Source organism: Plectropomus leopardus, chromosome 1 (genome assembly GCF_008729295.1).
Source record: "Plectropomus leopardus isolate mb chromosome 1, YSFRI_Pleo_2.0, whole genome shotgun sequence".
Taxonomy (NCBI): Eukaryota; Metazoa; Chordata; class Actinopteri; order Perciformes; family Serranidae; genus Plectropomus; species Plectropomus leopardus.
Window position 1 is genome coordinate 14,198,896 of NC_056463.1, and position 18,728 is coordinate 14,217,623.

Sequence of the window (18,728 nt, forward strand, 5' to 3'; positions counted from 1 at the left end):
GTTTAACTAAAACTGTGTGGAAATGGAAGAAAATATGGAGCGATAAAATATAACTGGGGTTTCGACATATGACGTTAACCAGTTATCAGTTATATTATATATATATATATATATATATATATATATATGTGTGTGTGTGTGTGTGTGTGTGTGTGTGTGTGTGTACATATGTGAAACGCTATAGTTCTTCCTCGTGTGTTATAAACAGTGTGTGTAGGGTGTGTTGTTTGGCTCACAGCGCCAGAATAAAAGCAGCGGCCTGAGCTGGTATATTTCAGATTGATAAATCATGGCGGATTACGAGCATAACAGAAGAGGAGGCAGCGACGACGGAGGTGATATTTGTGCTGTTTTAACATCATTATTGTGTCTGACAAATTCAGCAGCATTTAGCGTTAGCTCGATTTACTGCCTATCTATTAAACCTGACCCCAGCTAATGCTATACAGAGGGAATAAAACTTCACTAAAACAACTTACTGTTAGCTACGTTTTTGGCTAGCTCAAGCTAATGCGAAGTTTATGTCGTATTAACGTTTTCTATTTTGCTATGGAGATAAGATTAACGATTGGGCTTAATTTACTGCTAACGTTAGCATTAGTCAGATAATACAGCAAATAATGCGTATAACAGACATGTCTCTCGATAGCCTAGCTAGCGTGCTAATAGCTAACATAAACTAGTCAGCGCAGGTTGACACCACATTAATAACAACGTTATTATTATTATTATTATAATGATGTGCTCTCACCCTACAAACAGTACTCATGGGTTAACTTAACCCCTGATAATGAAGGTGGTTTCTGCACACACAGTACCCAGGGCCCAGTTGTTCAAAACAATTATCTGGATCAAATTGATCCGCAGTTGGGAATCCGATGTGTTGCTGTCCAGGATCAGCTAACCCATTTTTACTTTTGCATCAGTTTTTTCAGAACAACATTTGATTGGATCATCCTGATCCAGATACAAACTCTTAAAGATACCAAATCTGGATTACCAGTGCTCTAAAAAGGGATTAATTTCACAATGTAGGCTACTGGCTATTTAAAAGTACATAGGAAGAATATCCAGCATATTCGCTTCTATTTGAAGTGACAGAAAAACATGTAAAACAATACAAACATCCCCTGTCAGATTCACTTTCTTATTCGCATATCCATTGTGGATATTTTGAACAATCGTTTTAATCGTTAGACACTACTTTTGATCGGATCAGTGTAATTAATTAAAGTGTTAATTGTAAGTTCAAATACATTTTGTTTGATATTGTTTGCTAATTTGGGACAGAATCCTTTTTATACTTTTCTTTACTGAAAGGTTTAGTGGGTAGCATAATGTCTACTGTGACACTAACATATCAAGTGCAAAACAGAAATAAATGTATATTTACTACATGATAGTATGGACCAACTTAAACGCTCTGTTTTATTTTGTCTCTAAAATCCACCATTAATCCTGATTTTGTGGATCAAAGGTATCCCAATCCCACTAAAATGCTTTTAACAACACACTTCTTTGTTTTATTTGAATTAAATTTCAATTTTAACAACAAAAAGTAAAGGTTTGATCCAGATTAAAACCAAGTTTGGATTATGTGATCTAATCTGATGTCTGAATCAGTTTATTTTTTTCCTTCTGAACACCTTATTTTCAAAATTTCATCTAGTAGTTTATTTTTGAACAACTGAGCACAGGTGGACTTTTATAACACTAAGTAAAATGGTAAGAACCGAAGTTACATTTAGTTAATGTCAGATAAGGACTAGAAACGTAACGTTAGCCTCACAGGTAAAGGTGATAGCTTTTATTATTATTCTCCAGTTCCCAGGAAACAGTTGTTCACCTTGGTGAGTTGTCTTGCCTCAAGCAGGGCCGGAGGAGGAGGGAGGCAGAGTGAAAACTAAGCCTGTCTCTTGTAGCACTGTGGGAGGAGAGGGGACAGCAGTCAAACGCACATCCCAGCATCTCACACCTGAGGATGAGGACGAGTCCTCAGCAGACCCACCAGCACCCCGCAAAGTCTCCAAAATAGGCTTTAGCATGAGCAGTCAGATGGGGAAGAAGTCCAACCCCATATCTATCAAACTTGGAGCAACAGTGAGTGTGATGCAATGCATTATAAAAGTTTGAACACACACTGTTTTAATGCCACTGCAAAGGGTGTTTGAATAATTAGTTATCTATGAGTCCGTTGTTATAACGAAATAAACCCTTTGAAACCTGAGCAAATTGCTTGATTTCTTTTAAAACCAAAGGAAGAAGTAAAAAGTTTTGCGTAACACAGAAAATTAACTGAAATTGATCCTTTTTTCTTTTAAAAAGAAAGAAAAATGGTTAACAAACAAAAAAAAAACAGTGAAAGACAAACAAAATAAATAGAATATTTATTAACAGTTGAATGTAGTTTTCTGGACATTTTCCTTATTTTTATTATTATTCACTTATAATAATTTCTCAATCTCTTTTTTTTAGAAAAAACTAATTTTCCAATCATCTTCATGTCACCTTTTCCTAATTTCTTGCAATTTCTGGGACATCTCTTGCCAAGTAGCCATTGCCTTTTAAGCCATGTTTTTAATGAAATCAAATGCATTTTCCCAGGTTTTAAAGGGTTAAACATTTACATCAGAGCAGCAAATCCTCACTTTTTATTAGTTTAACCAGCTTTTATGTTCATTTTATAAGGAGATTGAAGAAGTTCGACACCTTTCTGTTTCCCTAATTTTTGTATCTGCAATTTGTTCTAGAAACCCAAAGAGCCTGCACCATCAGTTCCACCAAAAAAGCCAGGGCTGGCATCTGTTTTTAATGAAGATGATGATGTAAGATGTAACACACACACACACACACACACACACACACACACACACACACACACACACACACACACACAGAGTGATCTCATTGTTGTATAAATCCCTAAATAACAAATGCAGAGTCTTACCTTAACTTTCATTTGCCATGCAGAGTGAACCTGAGGAGATGCCTCCAGAAGCAAAAATGAGGATGAAGAACATTGGCAGGTATATAGACACATATACATGAAATATTATTATAGTTTTCTCATCAGATTTTATCAGAACATTGATCTTTTAATAATAATAATAACTTAAGTTATGTAGCACATTTAAAAACAGCGTTTACAAAGTGCTTTCATAAACAAAGCAAAAGCAGAAATCGGATACACAAAAGGCAATACAACAACAGAAAGTCAAACAGACTTACTGAACACAAGTGAAATGATATTAGAGTAGAGTTTGGATAAAATTAAAACAAGAGGACAAACAATTCAGGATGCAAAATGTCAATATGATATAACCAAAAACATCAAAAGCAATAAATGCAATAAAAACACCATAAAAGTAAATAAAATAAATAAAACAGATGTAAAACATGTAAAGTAAATAAATAATCTTTGACTCTTTTTCAATTAAATGGTACATTTCACAGTGAGCTATTTGTGAAGTGACTAATGTGCAATCTTTTCAGGGAGACGCCAACATCTGCGGGACCAAATTCCTTTAACAAGGGCAAGCAGGGTTTCTCTGATCATCAAAAACTTTGGGAGAGGAAGATGAAAGCCCAAGCAGACAAACTGTAAATCACTACCACAGTTTTTGTCACTCATTGATAATTTCCTATAGTTTAAACCTTGTGTCAAAGATATCTTAGAAGGCTCAATTTATTCTTCACTGCAACCTCTGTTTTGATAACTTCTCAACTTTGGGGACATTGAAGAATACTTTAAGTCTTCGATGATACTCAGTGACTGAAATCACATTTACATTTCTTACCACTACCGACCGATGCTAACTGAGAGGTACCAGAGGTGTGAGGTGTGTAAACCCTCTGTGGTGAGAGGTGCAGAGAGGGCTGCTGGAGATATGGGACAAACAAAGTAGCCAGAATATTGTTTAAACTGCGTAAAGAGAAAATCTGGCATCTTAGAGCCCTCATGCCCCCTTTTTGACATGTTTGTTCCTATCTGAAGCTGGTTGGGTTTGATCCTGAGCAAGATCTGAGTGTCGCTTGTCAAATCTTTATGTAAAAAATGTACATAGAAGTGTGATGTTTTATTTTTTAATCGACAAATTGGAGTGTGTGAGTGTTATGTTACTGTGCATGTGCGTGCGGCATAGATTAGACGTACAGATGGATTGTTTTGTTTCATTTAGTTTCTCAACATCAATGTACAACCCTTTTGTTTTCACCAGCTGTGCCACCTCATAGGTAAATTGTTTTTGTTAGTTTTAGGTTTGTGCCAGTATTTCTGGTTTGCTTTGTATTTCTGTTTGCTTCTCTGAAACTGAAACATGTGGCTGTGATCTTTTGAATGTTCACAATGGAAGGATTGCTAACGTGTTTTTATTTGACACCTGTGTGAAGACAGCTGTCACATATATACCAGGGTGCTGGTAACACTCAAATAATTTACAGGAGGTTAAAAAACAAGTTACACTTTTACAAACTCTTTTTATCACCACTTTTACATCAGAAAGCCCACAATACAGAAATATCCCTTTCTGTCAGATAAATGTTGTACCCCAGTGATTCCCCCTGTGCCTGACTGAAAGTCCCCTCGATTCAAAATATAAACTGAGTTTCTGAGTTTCACAGTAATATCCACTGCTACGACCTGTTTTATCAGACAACTCTCAAGTACATATTTCAAAGTCAGTCAAATAAAGGTTTTGGGTAATCTGTATGGTATCAATGTTTTTTTTGTTGTTGACATGCCTGCTTTGACAGTCCATAATGAACTACAACTCAACTTTGCTATACGAAAACGGCTACATTAACAACATTCATAAGGTTATTACGTTTGTTTGTCAACCCCCTGAAACCTGGAATGACATTACCCTCCTTGTGTAAGTATTTAAACCTCTAAACTCTGAGCACATTGGTGTGATTTCTTTTCAAAATGTGGAAAAAAGGTGATAAACACTTTGGTAGTAAATGTTTCACACACTAACCACTTCCCCTCTGTCGTGGAGTGTCACTCTGTAGTCACCTTCACAGCTTACTGAAGCATCCTCCATCAGGGTGTAAGGAATAAATACAAACTTCCCTCTCTGCCGCAGAAATGCAGAAGGCTGCAGGCTATATTACTGTGTACTGGCATTTTGGCAGGCTATATTATTCCTTTGCGGTTAAAATAGATAAATTAAACGATAAATAAGCAAATAAATAAATAAACTATACATAAATAGGAATAAAACTTAGTCCTGAGTTTCATTGGCGATATTTTTCTTTTTCTTTTGTAAATGTCTCGTTTTTCTCTCTGTAATCTGGTCAGTGCAAGATCCTGTAACACATTAAACAAAATTAACACTTTTTTTCCAAGGGGGAACTAGGGCAAAGTTAGCCTACAAAACAATGTCATCCCAGGGGCACTTCAACTCCCTGTTAGTTGGTTTGGAACAGTGCTTAATGTGGCAAACACAAACATGGAAACAAGAGTGGAAATGGTTAGAGAAAGGGTGTAGGGGATGGTTTGAGAAAGGCCTCAATACCGAGAGATGCAAAAGACTTTCCCCCATATATATAAAAATAAACATAATGACTAGGCATCTCTGCCATCATGGAAATAACCTTGACACACTGGTTCATGTCTTGCCTGCAAACAGTTCCAGTGTGCAGAATGCAGAAATACAAGCTGTGCTCTAAAATAAATAGGCGGTACATCATGTGAGGAAAAAATGTTTTTGGTGTCTTAAGTGTGTTATTTGTCCTGCATGAGTGAAACCTGTCTCACATTCTGATTGGGCATGGACCTCCTCAAAGACCTCCAGAAATCGCTGGTGGCTCTGGACGGTTTGCCTGAGGTCCAGTCCAGACTCGGAAGCACCTTCAAGGCTCTCTGGACCAGTGTGGGCAGCGGGGGGTCTGGCCGGATGAGTGATGCTGAGGCTCTACAGGTCCATATTAGCAGGAGTTTTAATGTAGAGCTTTGCAGCAAAGCCTAAAGATATGGACCAAAAAGCACAGCAGTGATGAATTGTGTTTTTTTAAGTGAACTGAAAGGATAATAATAATGAATAATGAATTAAAAGTTGATTGATGATCAAGGAAAACAACTTACTAGAACTCTGAAGACAGACTTTCCTATCATTCAAACAGCTACTGGTTTCAGTTTATGTCAGTAATTTGTTAAAATGAAACCACTGTGGTTATGTGACAGTTGAATTTAGGATTTACACTATTGGGAACCCACACCAAGAAGACAATAGTTTCTTGCAAACAAAATGGAAAATAGTGGCTGGCTGGAAAGATGAAGTATAATTGGAAAGGTTAAAGTAATGTCAGAAAAGCGGTTGTCTAAGTGTCAGTGATTAAGTGTATGCCATCTGGGAAACTTTTGTATTTTTTAACCTGGACCACATTTACACACATTTTTGTGTTGAAGTGACTGATGGAGACAACAATTTTTGAAGTTAGTCCAGTATTGAGAGAGAGGGCTGCAGCCACAGCAGTGAATCATGCAGGAATGTATCTCTACAAGCAATAATGCACCATTAATTTACATAATTTAAAATGCTTGTTTTTGCCACTGGCAGGCCCAGTTTATTATCATAAGTGTCCATCAAGATTATGGAGAGGATCCTACAGAGAAATGAAACATTTTCCTTTATTTTCACTTGATGTGGTCTGTTTGTAACTGTGTGTAACCAAGTCTTAGTAAAGATGAAGTCTTGTTCTGAAATCTCGCCAAAGGTAACTTGTTGCAGAAGAAACAATGGCAGAAATGTTAGTTGGGGAGAGAAGTGTTGGAAAGAGTTCAGTTAAATGTTATCTAAAATATTTTTGATGTCGTGGCTGAATATTTAGCGGATTTGAAAGTTAGGTGGGTGTCTTTTTGCAGTCAGTCTGCCGTAGTGGAAGATAACTAATAGCAACATTCAAGTGCAACAACAAGGTTTCAACCTGTAGAGGACAGTCTCTATGTATATGTATACACGATATGTAGAATTGTAATAATTTGCACTCAGATTTGAAGATTAGGACCTGAATCAATCAACAACACCAATAAATACCCATATATATTGCTTTTCCACTGAAAAAAAGTAGTCTGGGGTTTCAGTTACTCTTTAAATTTAAGGGTAAGACTTTTCTTCAAGCGAGACTTAGTTATGCACACTAACAAACAGACTGGACCAGCGAAAGGTGAAGAAAAGCATTTAAATTCTCTGAAGGGTCTTTTCCATAATGCTGTCAGACACTTCTAATAACAGTCTGAGTTTGTCTGTGGCAAAAACAAAGAATTTTAATGTGTGTAAAGTGATGGTGCACAATTGCCCACATGGATTAATTTACATTGTGTTTAGCAGCTGTTGGCTGAAGCAGTCGCTCAATTTTGGACCAATTTCAAAAACTGTTGTCTCCATCACTCACATTGGAAAAAAAGGATCAGGATCAAAAGTACCAACGTTTTCCTTCAATCATTAGGCTAAAACTGTAAAAGTGTAAATATTGTTTGTGTTGCCAAGTAAGTTCAGAAAAAGCAGGCAATGGCCTTTCCAGGTCTGGAAATGTCTTAATATACTTTTCTGGCTCATGTCGGAGCTTTCAGAAAAATTTCCCAGTTGTAAAGCTGGAAATACATAGATAAAACATTATCTACACTCATTAAGACATGAATGCAGCATTAGTCTTAAGCTCTTGTTGAAACATTGGCCTACCTGGACTGCCGATTCCAGTTCAAACACAGCATTGCTGTTGGAGAGGTAGTCAGCTGACAGGACACAGATTAAGATTTGGCTTCTCTGTATTGCAAGGACCACATCATTTGTATATGCTGTAATACACAAAGGGAATTATCATGATCATTTGCAGTCAACACACACACATTTACACACACGCACACACAGAGTTGATCCTCTGACCTCCTCCAGGAAGAATGTCCCTCTCAGGCAGACAGAGCCTATAGCCCCAACGGCCCTCTAACACTTTGGGTAGCAGCACTTCTAGTGGTCCCTGGGCGACTTTACCCTCCTCAGTGTCCAGCAGGTCCACGCAGGACAAACATGCTGCCAATTAAAGTAACTGTTAATTTACGTTATCGATGTGTTTACCAATCTCCCATTTTTTGTTTTGTTTTATTTTTGCTCATTTTCAGTTTAAGCAACCAACTAGTATATTAAGTAATTAAGAATGAGCTCCACCTTTACCAGCTGCAACATTAAGGTTTTGACACATTAATGCATCAATAATTAGAATTCAATCCTATAATAAATTTCGTTTTGAAATGGGCCATTCTGCATTATGAGTACTTTTACTTTTTGATGCAAACACTTTCATACTTTTACTTAAGCACAAATTTGAATGCACAATTTTGACTTTTACTTGTAACGGAGTATTTCTGCATTGTAGTATTTATACTTCTGCTGATGTAAAAGATCTTCTTCCACCAGTGGTGATTAACTGAAAATGAAACCTAGATGTCCACTAAACATGTTGGCCTACCTTCATCATCAGTGTCAGGTCCTTTTTGGGAGGAAAAGGTCAAAACTCCCTCCACCTGTGCTGAAGAAGGGCTCCACACACACGACAGAAACACATCAAACTCTTTCTCACCTGTTTGGTGGTGGTGATGGATGTGAGAAACAGTTTTGAAACCAAAATGTTAGAAACTGAAACCTGGATTCTTGTGCATATTTTTGTTCTATATGCAGCTGTAGTAACACTTAGATCAAGGTTAGTTAGTAGTAAGATTGTCATGTTGATTTTAGTCACCAGGCATGTGTGTTTGTCTACATTCTGACCTCCAACATCTTTTCCATGTAGAAAGTAGGATCTGTAGATGAGCTGTATTTCCAGCCATTTCACATGCAAAACGATTCCCAGTCCAACTACCAGCAACAAAGACGCAATGGGATACCCAACCAGTGACGGCCATTTTTCTGAAACCCAGGAAAAAAAGCACATTAGATTATTTTTTAAAGCAACAATAATTGACTTTGGAGGCAGCAGAAATGGGCTGTAAACACACATTTTACATAATATCACCTCATACTGTTGATATGGTGAACTTGTTCGCAGTTAAACATCCATTAGACACAAAGCAACATAGCATTCAATAAATGTCCAGTTTGTGTCCATCTGATTACTGCAAGTCCAGTGTTCACTTTTCTTTTGGCTCTATTTTTTCTCCATTTCCACCACCTTCCTCAGAATATGTTTCTAACGTTGCCTGTCAAGCCTGTTCTCATTCTGAACATGTAAAATACTGCCACTTTGACAGTGCTTTTTATTTGGCGTAAGATCGGGACGCGAAAGCCACCTTTTGCGTCTGCATGAAATGCCGCTGGATGGCGTCAGGTGAGAACATAGGCAGACAGAACCCATGACCATGTTATTATACTCCAGTGGACAACTGAATGGCACCTGCCACATCTGTATGAAAGGCGGCAGGACAGCGTCAGGTTGAAACACTGCCAGTGAGGACATATTAGAAGTGTGAGGGCTTCTATAGGATGAGTGGGAGGGGCGGTGGATGGGTCCAAAAAACCCAGGAGTTTAATGTGGGAGTCTGGTATTCGCTCCCTGTCTGAATGTGATGTTTTTTCATTCCCTGTGCTTTCTTTCCCTAAACCAACCATTCGTGCCAGCATGTGCGTTTGTTGATATCCCGGCACTAGTTGCCATGAGCTTGTGTTGACATCATGGTCCATGCCTTCTGGAACTCAAAGAGCAGATGCAGAGGCAGTGTTTGCCCCACTATGTTAGAGGCCCAATGAGACCCCCGGCGAGACCCAGATGTTTGTGGGGTTTGCGTAGGGTGGCAAAGCACACTGTATTTTTTCCCCTTAGGAGGTGTGTCTGTGCCTTCATTGATTATATTGTGTTATAAGAGTGGCGTGGCTCTCACACGGCAATGTGTGTATGGGTAAGCGTATGGTGTGAGTGGTCGAGCAAACGTGTGAGCGGGTGATAGGAGTGTTAGTGAATGCATCGGAGTATAAGGAATATAAATATTTGTACCTGACAAAATTACCTTATCCACATTTAACTAGATTTATACAGGTAGTTGTCTTGTCTGACAATGACTAACACTTCCATTAGAGACTCCTCGACCCTTAATTCCCTTCCTGCGCAGTAAAACCAATTAAAGCAATACAAGGAGGCAGACAAATATGATTTTTTTCACATATCACCACCTGTCTTGTGTTCTGTGGGTATTGTGACAGTTTCAGGCAATATGACATAAGGTTATTTTTATAAACGTTGCCAACTAGAGCTTTAAGAATCATTGTTTGATCAGTTGTAAATATACAAATATTGGTTAGTGCAACTTTAATTGTGGCCTTCACAAGGGTTAACCCTAATGTATCCAGCCACCAATGATTTGTAGACATGACTGTGTGAACACGGATGTTATGAAAATGGCAACAGAGATAAGTTTCCTCATAGATGTGTCGCCACTGAGCTCACTAGATTGGGTTGCATATTTGACCCCACTGGATGAAATGTTTTTAGTCTGAGCGATGATTTTCATTTGAGCTACAACATAGCAATGTTTTGAAAAGTATATGAACACAACACACACAATGAGGTGACAACAGAAACACTACCTTTAATTTTCTCCTCAAGCTTGATGGTGATGCTGCTGTTTCCAAAAGTATTGCTGGCGATGCAGGTATATGTGTGGTTCAAGTGTTGCAGAGTCACCTCTTCTATGATAGCTCTTCCTATGACTTCATATGCTGTAAATGTCACTCGCTCTTGTCTGAGTTAGGGAAAGAATTTCAGCTTCTGTGCATTTTTAATGAACACTTATCATGCAAGGTGAAAAATAATGTTTGCAGTTTTACAAAAATCTTTGTAAGCACCGGTGCTGCACAATGAAAGACAAAAGACAAAAGAAAACATTTTCAAAGGGACTGCATGGACTCACTGTTGCTCCTCCATGTGTAGTCGAGTCATATTCTCCATGTTGCCACCATAATTCCTGTACCACTGCACCTTCCCTGAAAACACGATCTCAAAAGGAAATTGTACTTCACACACCAGAGTGTGAGACTGACCTAAAGGTACAAAAACATGCCAATTATAATGCAAGTTATTAACTCAGATTGATGTGGGATTAGCACATTTGGGCACACTTACCGAGCTCCACTGCCTCTGTCTTGTTGTGACTGTGAATGCTGGGAGGGTCACATTCTGGGGAAGCTGTTTGGACAGGGAGATAAAGTCACACAGTTCTGTATTATAATCCATGTTCTTAACAATGTGTCTGATAAACATACAGTCTCTGTAAATCAGATCTGAGTTTTATTTTGACACACGGCATCATCCACATGAAAGAAAAATCACTTTATATGATGAGAGTAATCTAAATGAAAAAAATTCAACAGAAACTAAGTGAAAAACAATACATATTGTTGCACGTATTTCCTTTCAATGCACAAATAAATGTACTGAATCATAATTAAATGGGCCGTCTAAACAGTGTCATGACACCCCAAACATTTCCTAACTAGCTCCAAACACAAAATACAACTGAGGATGATACAAATAGTTTTGCAGGTATTTGGTCTTAAACCAGTTGTGGACTTGCCACAAATTCGCCCTGATGATAGCACTGAATAAAAAGTTCAATGATCCCCAAATGCTATATGAGGGGTGCATATGAATGTCTGTCCAAATTTCCCGAAAATCCATCATTGTTGTGGCTTCTCCAATGGTTAACCTGATTTACATATTGTTAAGAAAAGCAGTTTTCTTTTTTTGTAAGTGGTTACCAAAGGGTGGCAATGTTGAGGGAGATGGCTTTGTAGGGAAATACTGTTTGTAGGTTTTTAAATAACAGCAGTGGCCCACAGAAGTTGTTACTTAATTAAATATCTGATTTTAAAGTTTTGCCTTCATAACTTGCTTTCCTGCACAGCAAAGTGTAATTGCAGACACTATGCTGATAGATAACCATCCTGCTGTGGAGGAAGCCCAGTGGTTTTTATCTTAGCAGTCAGATATGAATCAGTTTTCTGATAAGGAAAGAGAAGTGAGCGTATACAAAACCAAGATTATGTGAATCTGTGAAAAAAAGTAAAAAGTGTGAAAAAAACCTCTAAGCTAATGCTTATTTCTTTCTTTGTACGAACTTTAAAAGCAACACAAATTACCAAAGACCTGCACAATAATGAGTTTTAACTGATCATATGTCTCAAATAACTATTTAGTGGATTATATTATCAGGCTTAGGCTCCTGTATGTTCAGGTGTAGACATTCACATTGTTTTTATATATTTCCCACAACCAGTGCTTTGATTAATAATACTTTTGCTTGGAATTCCAAGGAAAGCTGAATTATGTTTAAAAGCTTTAAATACTGGTGAAATAAATAAATAGAGCAAATAAATAGAATTAAATCTTTCCACCACAGTTATAAAACTGTCAAAACTATAGCCATTGCGCTTGTGCATGCATGCTTGCGTGTCAGAGATGTGCTCTGGTACTTGCACAAATAGCACTATACCCCTTCACAGAGGGTGCAGAACAAACAGTCAGTTTGTTTTTCATGCTCTCTATTTGCATAAATACAGCCCTCCTCAAGAGTGCATCAAAGAATTAGGTGGAAGTGTTACGTTTTGTTTTAAGTGAGGCGTCAGAGCCTCGCACCTGCCGGCATAAGCTTCACTCAGCCCTACACTGTTACGCCACACCTGCCTGTAAATATAACTACAATTTTTTTCTGACTGTTTTTTAAGTGTTCGATGTCGTGCCACACTTTGCTCAATGACCACTGAAGCACAAGTTAGGAAGGCAGGTGTGCTGGTGTGCATGTCTTTTGATAGTTTCCACCCCCCATATAGTTAAACTCTAACACACACACACACACACACACACACACACACACAAAAAACAGATAAACAAACCCAGCACTTACGTACAACTGTGACGTTAACAGCCCTCCTGAATGTCCAGTTCACTTCTCCATCATTCATTTTTCTATCACAGAAATATACACCTGTATCCTGTTTATAGACTTCGCAGAGATGTAACCGTCCATTCCTCTGACAGGAGGTTCTGTGCTGCTCAGACACAGCTTCGTTACCCTGTAAGAAAACCCAGTTGCGAGTTTTTCACTGAGATTCCTGTTCCCATTGTGAGATGGATAATCCTGCTGTGTACTTTACCTTGTACCAGATGACACCTGTGTTGTCACTACAGTTGAGACCTGGGCATGAGATCACCCCACCTTCACTCACGGTCAGCATCATACGGCTCTCCTCAGGCTCAAAGCATCCCAGACTGATTCTCTCCACCACCTGAAGATGAAGGAACGACTCGCTGCCACTAGACAGCAAACAAGTTCAATCACATGCAGTCTACACAAAGAAGAAATTCTAATTCCCTATTTAGTGTACCAAAAAAATGTTTTTAAAGTTGCTATTAATGACTTTAAGTAATGTATATTAATACTTAGAAAAACCTTTTTATTTATTTATTTATTAGTTTGTAAAAAATAAAAGTATTTTGGGTTTAAGAAGTTACTGTAAGTGAAAATATAATCATTGAATTAAATCTTTAATCTGTCATTAGTGTATTCCCAATACCACCAAACTACTGCTTCTATTAGAGTTCATGAACATTCAAGATTAGGCCAAACATGTCGATGCTGTGTAGTGAGACTTGAAAATCAGACCCATACAGGACTCTGGACTGTGGTGACGCCATGCAGACAGACTATCACTAAAGTGGCCTTACCCTTAATTATGTGGACATTTAGCCTTAATTAAATCAGAATTCACTCCTGTACAGTTGTCATGAATGTTTAAATGAGCTAAAAAGACGAAAACTGTTTTTTTTTTTGCACCAGGCTGTAAACATGTTTCTTTCTGCTGCACAATTGAGCATTTTAACATAGGGGTCTATGGGGAATTACACACTGGTCACTGGTCACAAGTCATTGCTCCATAGTGCTACTGGTTAGCATAAAAAGACTTGCAACTCAGCTCTGACAGTAACTCTTGAGCTCACTTAAACTTTAGATGTGTATGTAGCCTTTATTATTAGCCATAACAGTTCATTTTCTGGGCAACAGATAGGTCTCCACTTTGAATCATTTCAAAAACAGCCAGTGACAGGAAAAGTCATGTTTTGCATTGTAGAAGAGTACACAAAGTACAAATGAGTCGCAGACAAACCAAACCAAGGCACACCTAGTCATTTTGCTTTTGAATGTTACACCTACTATTTGTTTCTAAAAAGTATTTATTTCTTATACCTCATTCCCACCACAATGGGACCTGCTAAATGGCTGTATTCTCACTGCCACTGAATGTACCGCTGGACAGCGAGTCTGCCTTTCAGTCAGCTGGTGTGTGTGCGTGTGTGTGTTTGTGCGTGTGTGAGTGCACATTGTCTTGTTGATGTGTGCGACGTCACAGACAGGCAGGAGAACAGGTAAACTGTAGACAGCAGCAGTAATACAGGTCTTTGAAAACTTTTCAGTGGTTTCTTCTCTTTATATACTGACTTATTAAGTCCTCCTTTCAAACTCAGTGCAGATGTGTTTGGATGGGTATTTTAGCGCTGCATCGGAGGACACAGACAGCACATCATTGTATTGCACCGGTTGTGGAGCTTAAATTAGCCTGTTCACCCAGGCGTTGCTTTCCCATCAATGCTGATCGGAGCCGGAGGCAATAAAAACCCATGTCTACTGCAGAGTCATTTGAGCCAGGTGTGAATGCCGATGGAATGCATTCCCATTGCATTAAAAAGCCAGATGTTATTAGGTAAGGGCTGTTTTTTGCGCAGTGGGAATGAGGCATTATCTAAATAGTCTTGCATTTGGTAATGACTCAAAAGCCCCTGTCCCACTAAAACCCACTTACATCTGTTGACATCTGGCTTTTTGCTCAGTGGCAAAGATTACAATCTGCATAGACATCTAGGTCAAATGACTCAGTGGATGTTAAGGGTATTTAGCAGCTCCAACTCTGATCTGCAGTTACTGAAATCCAACCGCTGTGTGAATAGTCTAATTTTAGCCCCTCGAAATTTAGCACACAAAAATGAGTTTGCACTGAGTTTGAAAGAGAGACTGAATCAGTAAGAAATAAAAATAAGTAACCACTGTTACATTTCCATTGGCCTCCATACTGCTTTCTACTGTTTACATAACTGTTTTTCAGCTTGTCTCTGACATAGAACGTGACACATCACTGAAAAAAAACAAACAGAAAGGCATCCTGGTATCTTGTTAACACGGCTATGGTCTACTGGAAATGGCAAATGAGTCTATAGCCTATTTTTAGACTGTTACCCTGGGTTTAAAAAGGAACTGTGTGCACGTGCCAGTTTTGGTGGAAAAGGGGTCATAATTACTTATTAGAACTTTTTTGAGTTGTCTTGAAACTTGAAGACTTGAGAAACAATTTTTTGTCATTATTATTGTTTCAATGTACATATCAGCCTGTGAGTGTTGTCGTAAGACAGATTTTAAACAATTATTACACCAGAAGATATTTTCTGCAATGCAGTATCACAAAGAAAAAAACACAAATGAACTGTTTGATTACACAGTTTGTTTTAAAGACATTAATTTAAGGCATTTAAATATTTCAAAATGTATTCAGATGCATTAGATTTAGAGATAAAACATGATTTGTTTATTTTTCTTACCTGTGTGTGTACTTTCCAGAATGTTTTGCTTCAGTTATGAACTCGCTTCCACAGACAACGGGCGGGACCTCATTTCCTCCTCTGCCGTCTTCGATCTTGGACCACGACACCTCGGTGCGCCAGCTCACAGTTTTTATGCACGGCATCATGAAGATTTCCCCCTCCACAGCTCTGTAGTACTGGTGTGAAGTATCCTGCTGAAGAACTAGAGAGAGAGGTGTTTTTGTTTCATTTTCAGGCTTAAAGGTCTGGGTCTGGCTATTTATGTTTACATGCTTGCTTCTGTTTAAACACACACTAAAAAGCACAGTCTCAGCTGTGATATTGAAATACAATTTAAGTCTGAAAGACATACCTGTTTGATGGTTTCCAACACAGCATCCCTCCAAGAAAATGGGAAAGACAAATAAAAACAGAACATATCCAGTTTGCATCTTGTGTATCAAAATCTATAAGAAATTAAGTCATGAGGCTGACCAAACCTCTCTACTTTCCGGAATTTTTTCTGTGTATAACCACAAACAAAATACCCAGAACCTGGAGTTCTTCGAGTTTGTTCACACCTTTTTGCAGGCGGCGACACGTGGTGCAACCTTTTTCTGGGGACATATAGCTGCAGGGGACTGTTTCCTGTTTGGCTCTGTTAATTTAACCAGAAACTGCTTGTTTTCTCAGAATTGTCAACCACTTAGGAACTACATTACAACTAAGAGCTGATAGTTTGCCATGATGCAGTGCAGTATTTTACTATTTTATTTTAAGTGCTAAATTAGTGGTCTACATTAACAGTCAAAGACAGAGAAGGTTGGTTTCTTTAAATAACATATGTTTTCATGTGTTTTGTGTGATTTTTGCACAATTTAAAAAAATAAAATAAAATGACAAAGCAAAAATAGTAGACAGTGCAAGGAGAAGCAGAAAACCAAGTCAGCTTGGGTTAAAATGTTATAATGTTACAAGAAACACAAAAAAGAGAACAGAAATTGACATGACAACAGAAATGTGATCAAACTATTATACATTTATATGTGGTATGTGTCAACAACAATAACAATAATTTAAAAAGTCATTAAAAGCAGAAAAATATAAATGAGTAATGTGTATTGAAGTGTATATATGCATGTGAGTGTGTGTCTGTTTGCATGCATGTGTGTGAGTAGGTCTTCATGAGAGGGATATTGAATTAGTCCTCACTAATAGCAGTAGCTACAGGTCACTGTAAGTAAAACAAATAAACATTGATACATGAGGAGAAATACATGGAGAAAAGTAATTAAATCAGCTTGTCAGTTTTATGGTCTTTTGTAACCTTTTGAAGAGGAACAGTTACTCGGAAGGTGGGAAAAGTGATTCCATAACGTGGCACAAAGAAAGTCTTAAAATGCTCAGGAATATTATTTTCACTTGAATTTATCTCAAATAAAATCACAAATTGGAGAAATATTTATGTAAGAGTCTATGTTAGAATCTGAAGTTTCTCATGCGGTTGCAATCCTAACGTTTTTTGTGAAGAGTAGTAGGTAAAAAAAACACTCACCCAAATGTTATTACAGTACGAAAGACTGGCAAAAACTTGATCATAATATAGAGTATGGAGATGTAAATGCTTACATATAGTCGTATGCAAGGCATACTTTTTGATATAATAAAATTCAGATGACAAAACTAACAGGCACATAAACAGTTTTCACAGACTAAATTTAGAGACAGAAAGTGCAGTGCATATGCTTACTGCTTTAAGCTGTGGTATGTGGTTAAGACCCTAATATTCTGGGGCACACCTGTACTTTCACTGACCTCATTTCTAATCCCAGCACACATTCTGGCCTACATCCCCACCGTCCCCTTCTACCTCTAATAAAGTAAGATTTTATTCAGCTAGCACTAGTCACGGCTATGTTTGTTTGGACTGTTTTGACTATTACTAGGCTGTATATTATGTTAAAAGTACTTGTGTTACTTTGTATATATGTGTGACTGTGTATGTGTGTGTGTGTGTGTATTTGTTATACTATACAAATATACCTTTAATCTCATGCCATGTCTTTCCCATCATACTGCTGCACCAGATGCAGTCATGCCATCCAGCAGTGTGTCATAATGCCACACCAGACTGTCAACATGTTTATTTCTGCTATAAAGCATTTTAACATGTGGGTCTATGGGGACTTTTGGAGCCAGCCTCAAGTGGCCAGTTGATGAACTGCAGTCTTTCAGGCTTAGTTGTCACAGACCGTAAGCAGCAGATACCTTGGAGAAAAAACGCGAATGTAGAGAGGCAAAACGCCAAACAAGAGTGAATCTGCACCGGGCTTTTACAGGTGAGCATATTTACAAACAGTAAGTGACAATTATAGCCCTGATGCACTTGGCCAACTGTTAGCTATTGGTCAGTGTCAGGCTGGAGAGTTATGGCACAGAGCCTCTCACACAGGTGCAGAACGTACACCGATTAGCCAAAACATTGAAACCACTGATGGATGAAGTGGATAATACTGATCATCTCGTTATAATACAATTCTTTGCTCGGAAACCTTTGGCTCCTGACATGCATCACCGAAACACTGTTACAGACCAAATACATCCCCCCATGGCAGCACACTCCCAAATGGCAGCAGGACAACACACAAACACAAAAGGGAGCCAGGAGTACGAACAAAAAGCAAGCTTCAATGCTGAAAGTGTAAAAAAACCCCAAAAAACCCAAAAAACAAACAGGTATCCAAAAATGCAAAATACAAATGAAACACAAAGAAAAACTAAACTGAAACCAACCAGATAACGGAGAGAACTTGGGTGAAGAACAGGGCAGGAACACTGCAGGATACAGCAGGGAACAGGCAGGACTGACTGCAGAGCAAACATCTGCATGTACAACAGACTAACTGACAAAAGGAAACACACAGGTATATATACACAGATGTGGAACTAATCAATACAACAACAAACACCTGAGTTGGGTGGACACAGGAAAGAGGAGGGAAACATAGGGATTGGACAGCAAATGAAAGTGAGGCGGGGAATACAAGGGAGGAGCAAACAAGACTGAAACAGAGCAGGTGTGCAGGGGAGACTAACAGGGGAGTGCAGGAAAG

At 38.3% G+C, this 18,728-nt stretch overlaps 2 protein-coding genes across 2 annotated transcripts; one reads left to right on the forward strand and one right to left on the reverse strand.

Moving 5' to 3' along the window:
• Positions 1-272: 272 nt before the first annotated feature.
• LOC121947913 (PEST proteolytic signal-containing nuclear protein-like) lies at positions 273-4,706 on the forward strand. Its single transcript, XM_042493106.1, has 5 exons — positions 273-335; positions 1,874-2,100; positions 2,751-2,825; positions 2,971-3,026; positions 3,493-4,706. The coding sequence occupies exons 1-5, from the start codon at positions 290-292 to the stop codon at positions 3,602-3,604; spliced, it is 516 nt and encodes a 171-aa protein (XP_042349040.1). The 5' UTR covers positions 273-289; the 3' UTR covers positions 3,605-4,706.
• On the reverse strand, positions 4,544-18,531 carry LOC121947905 (interleukin-18 receptor accessory protein-like). The gene is made up of 13 exons (XM_042493093.1): positions 18,409-18,531; positions 15,989-16,016; positions 15,634-15,838; positions 13,140-13,299; positions 12,890-13,058; positions 11,110-11,172; positions 10,898-11,027; positions 10,575-10,729; positions 8,766-8,903; positions 8,467-8,577; positions 7,887-8,030; positions 7,683-7,798; positions 4,544-5,965 (listed from the first exon to the last, which is right to left on the reverse strand). Exons 1-13 carry the CDS (start codon positions 18,502-18,504, stop codon positions 5,726-5,728), a joined length of 1,755 nt encoding a protein of 584 aa, XP_042349027.1. The 5' UTR covers positions 18,505-18,531; the 3' UTR covers positions 4,544-5,725.
• Between the last annotated feature and the right edge of the window lie 197 nt (positions 18,532-18,728).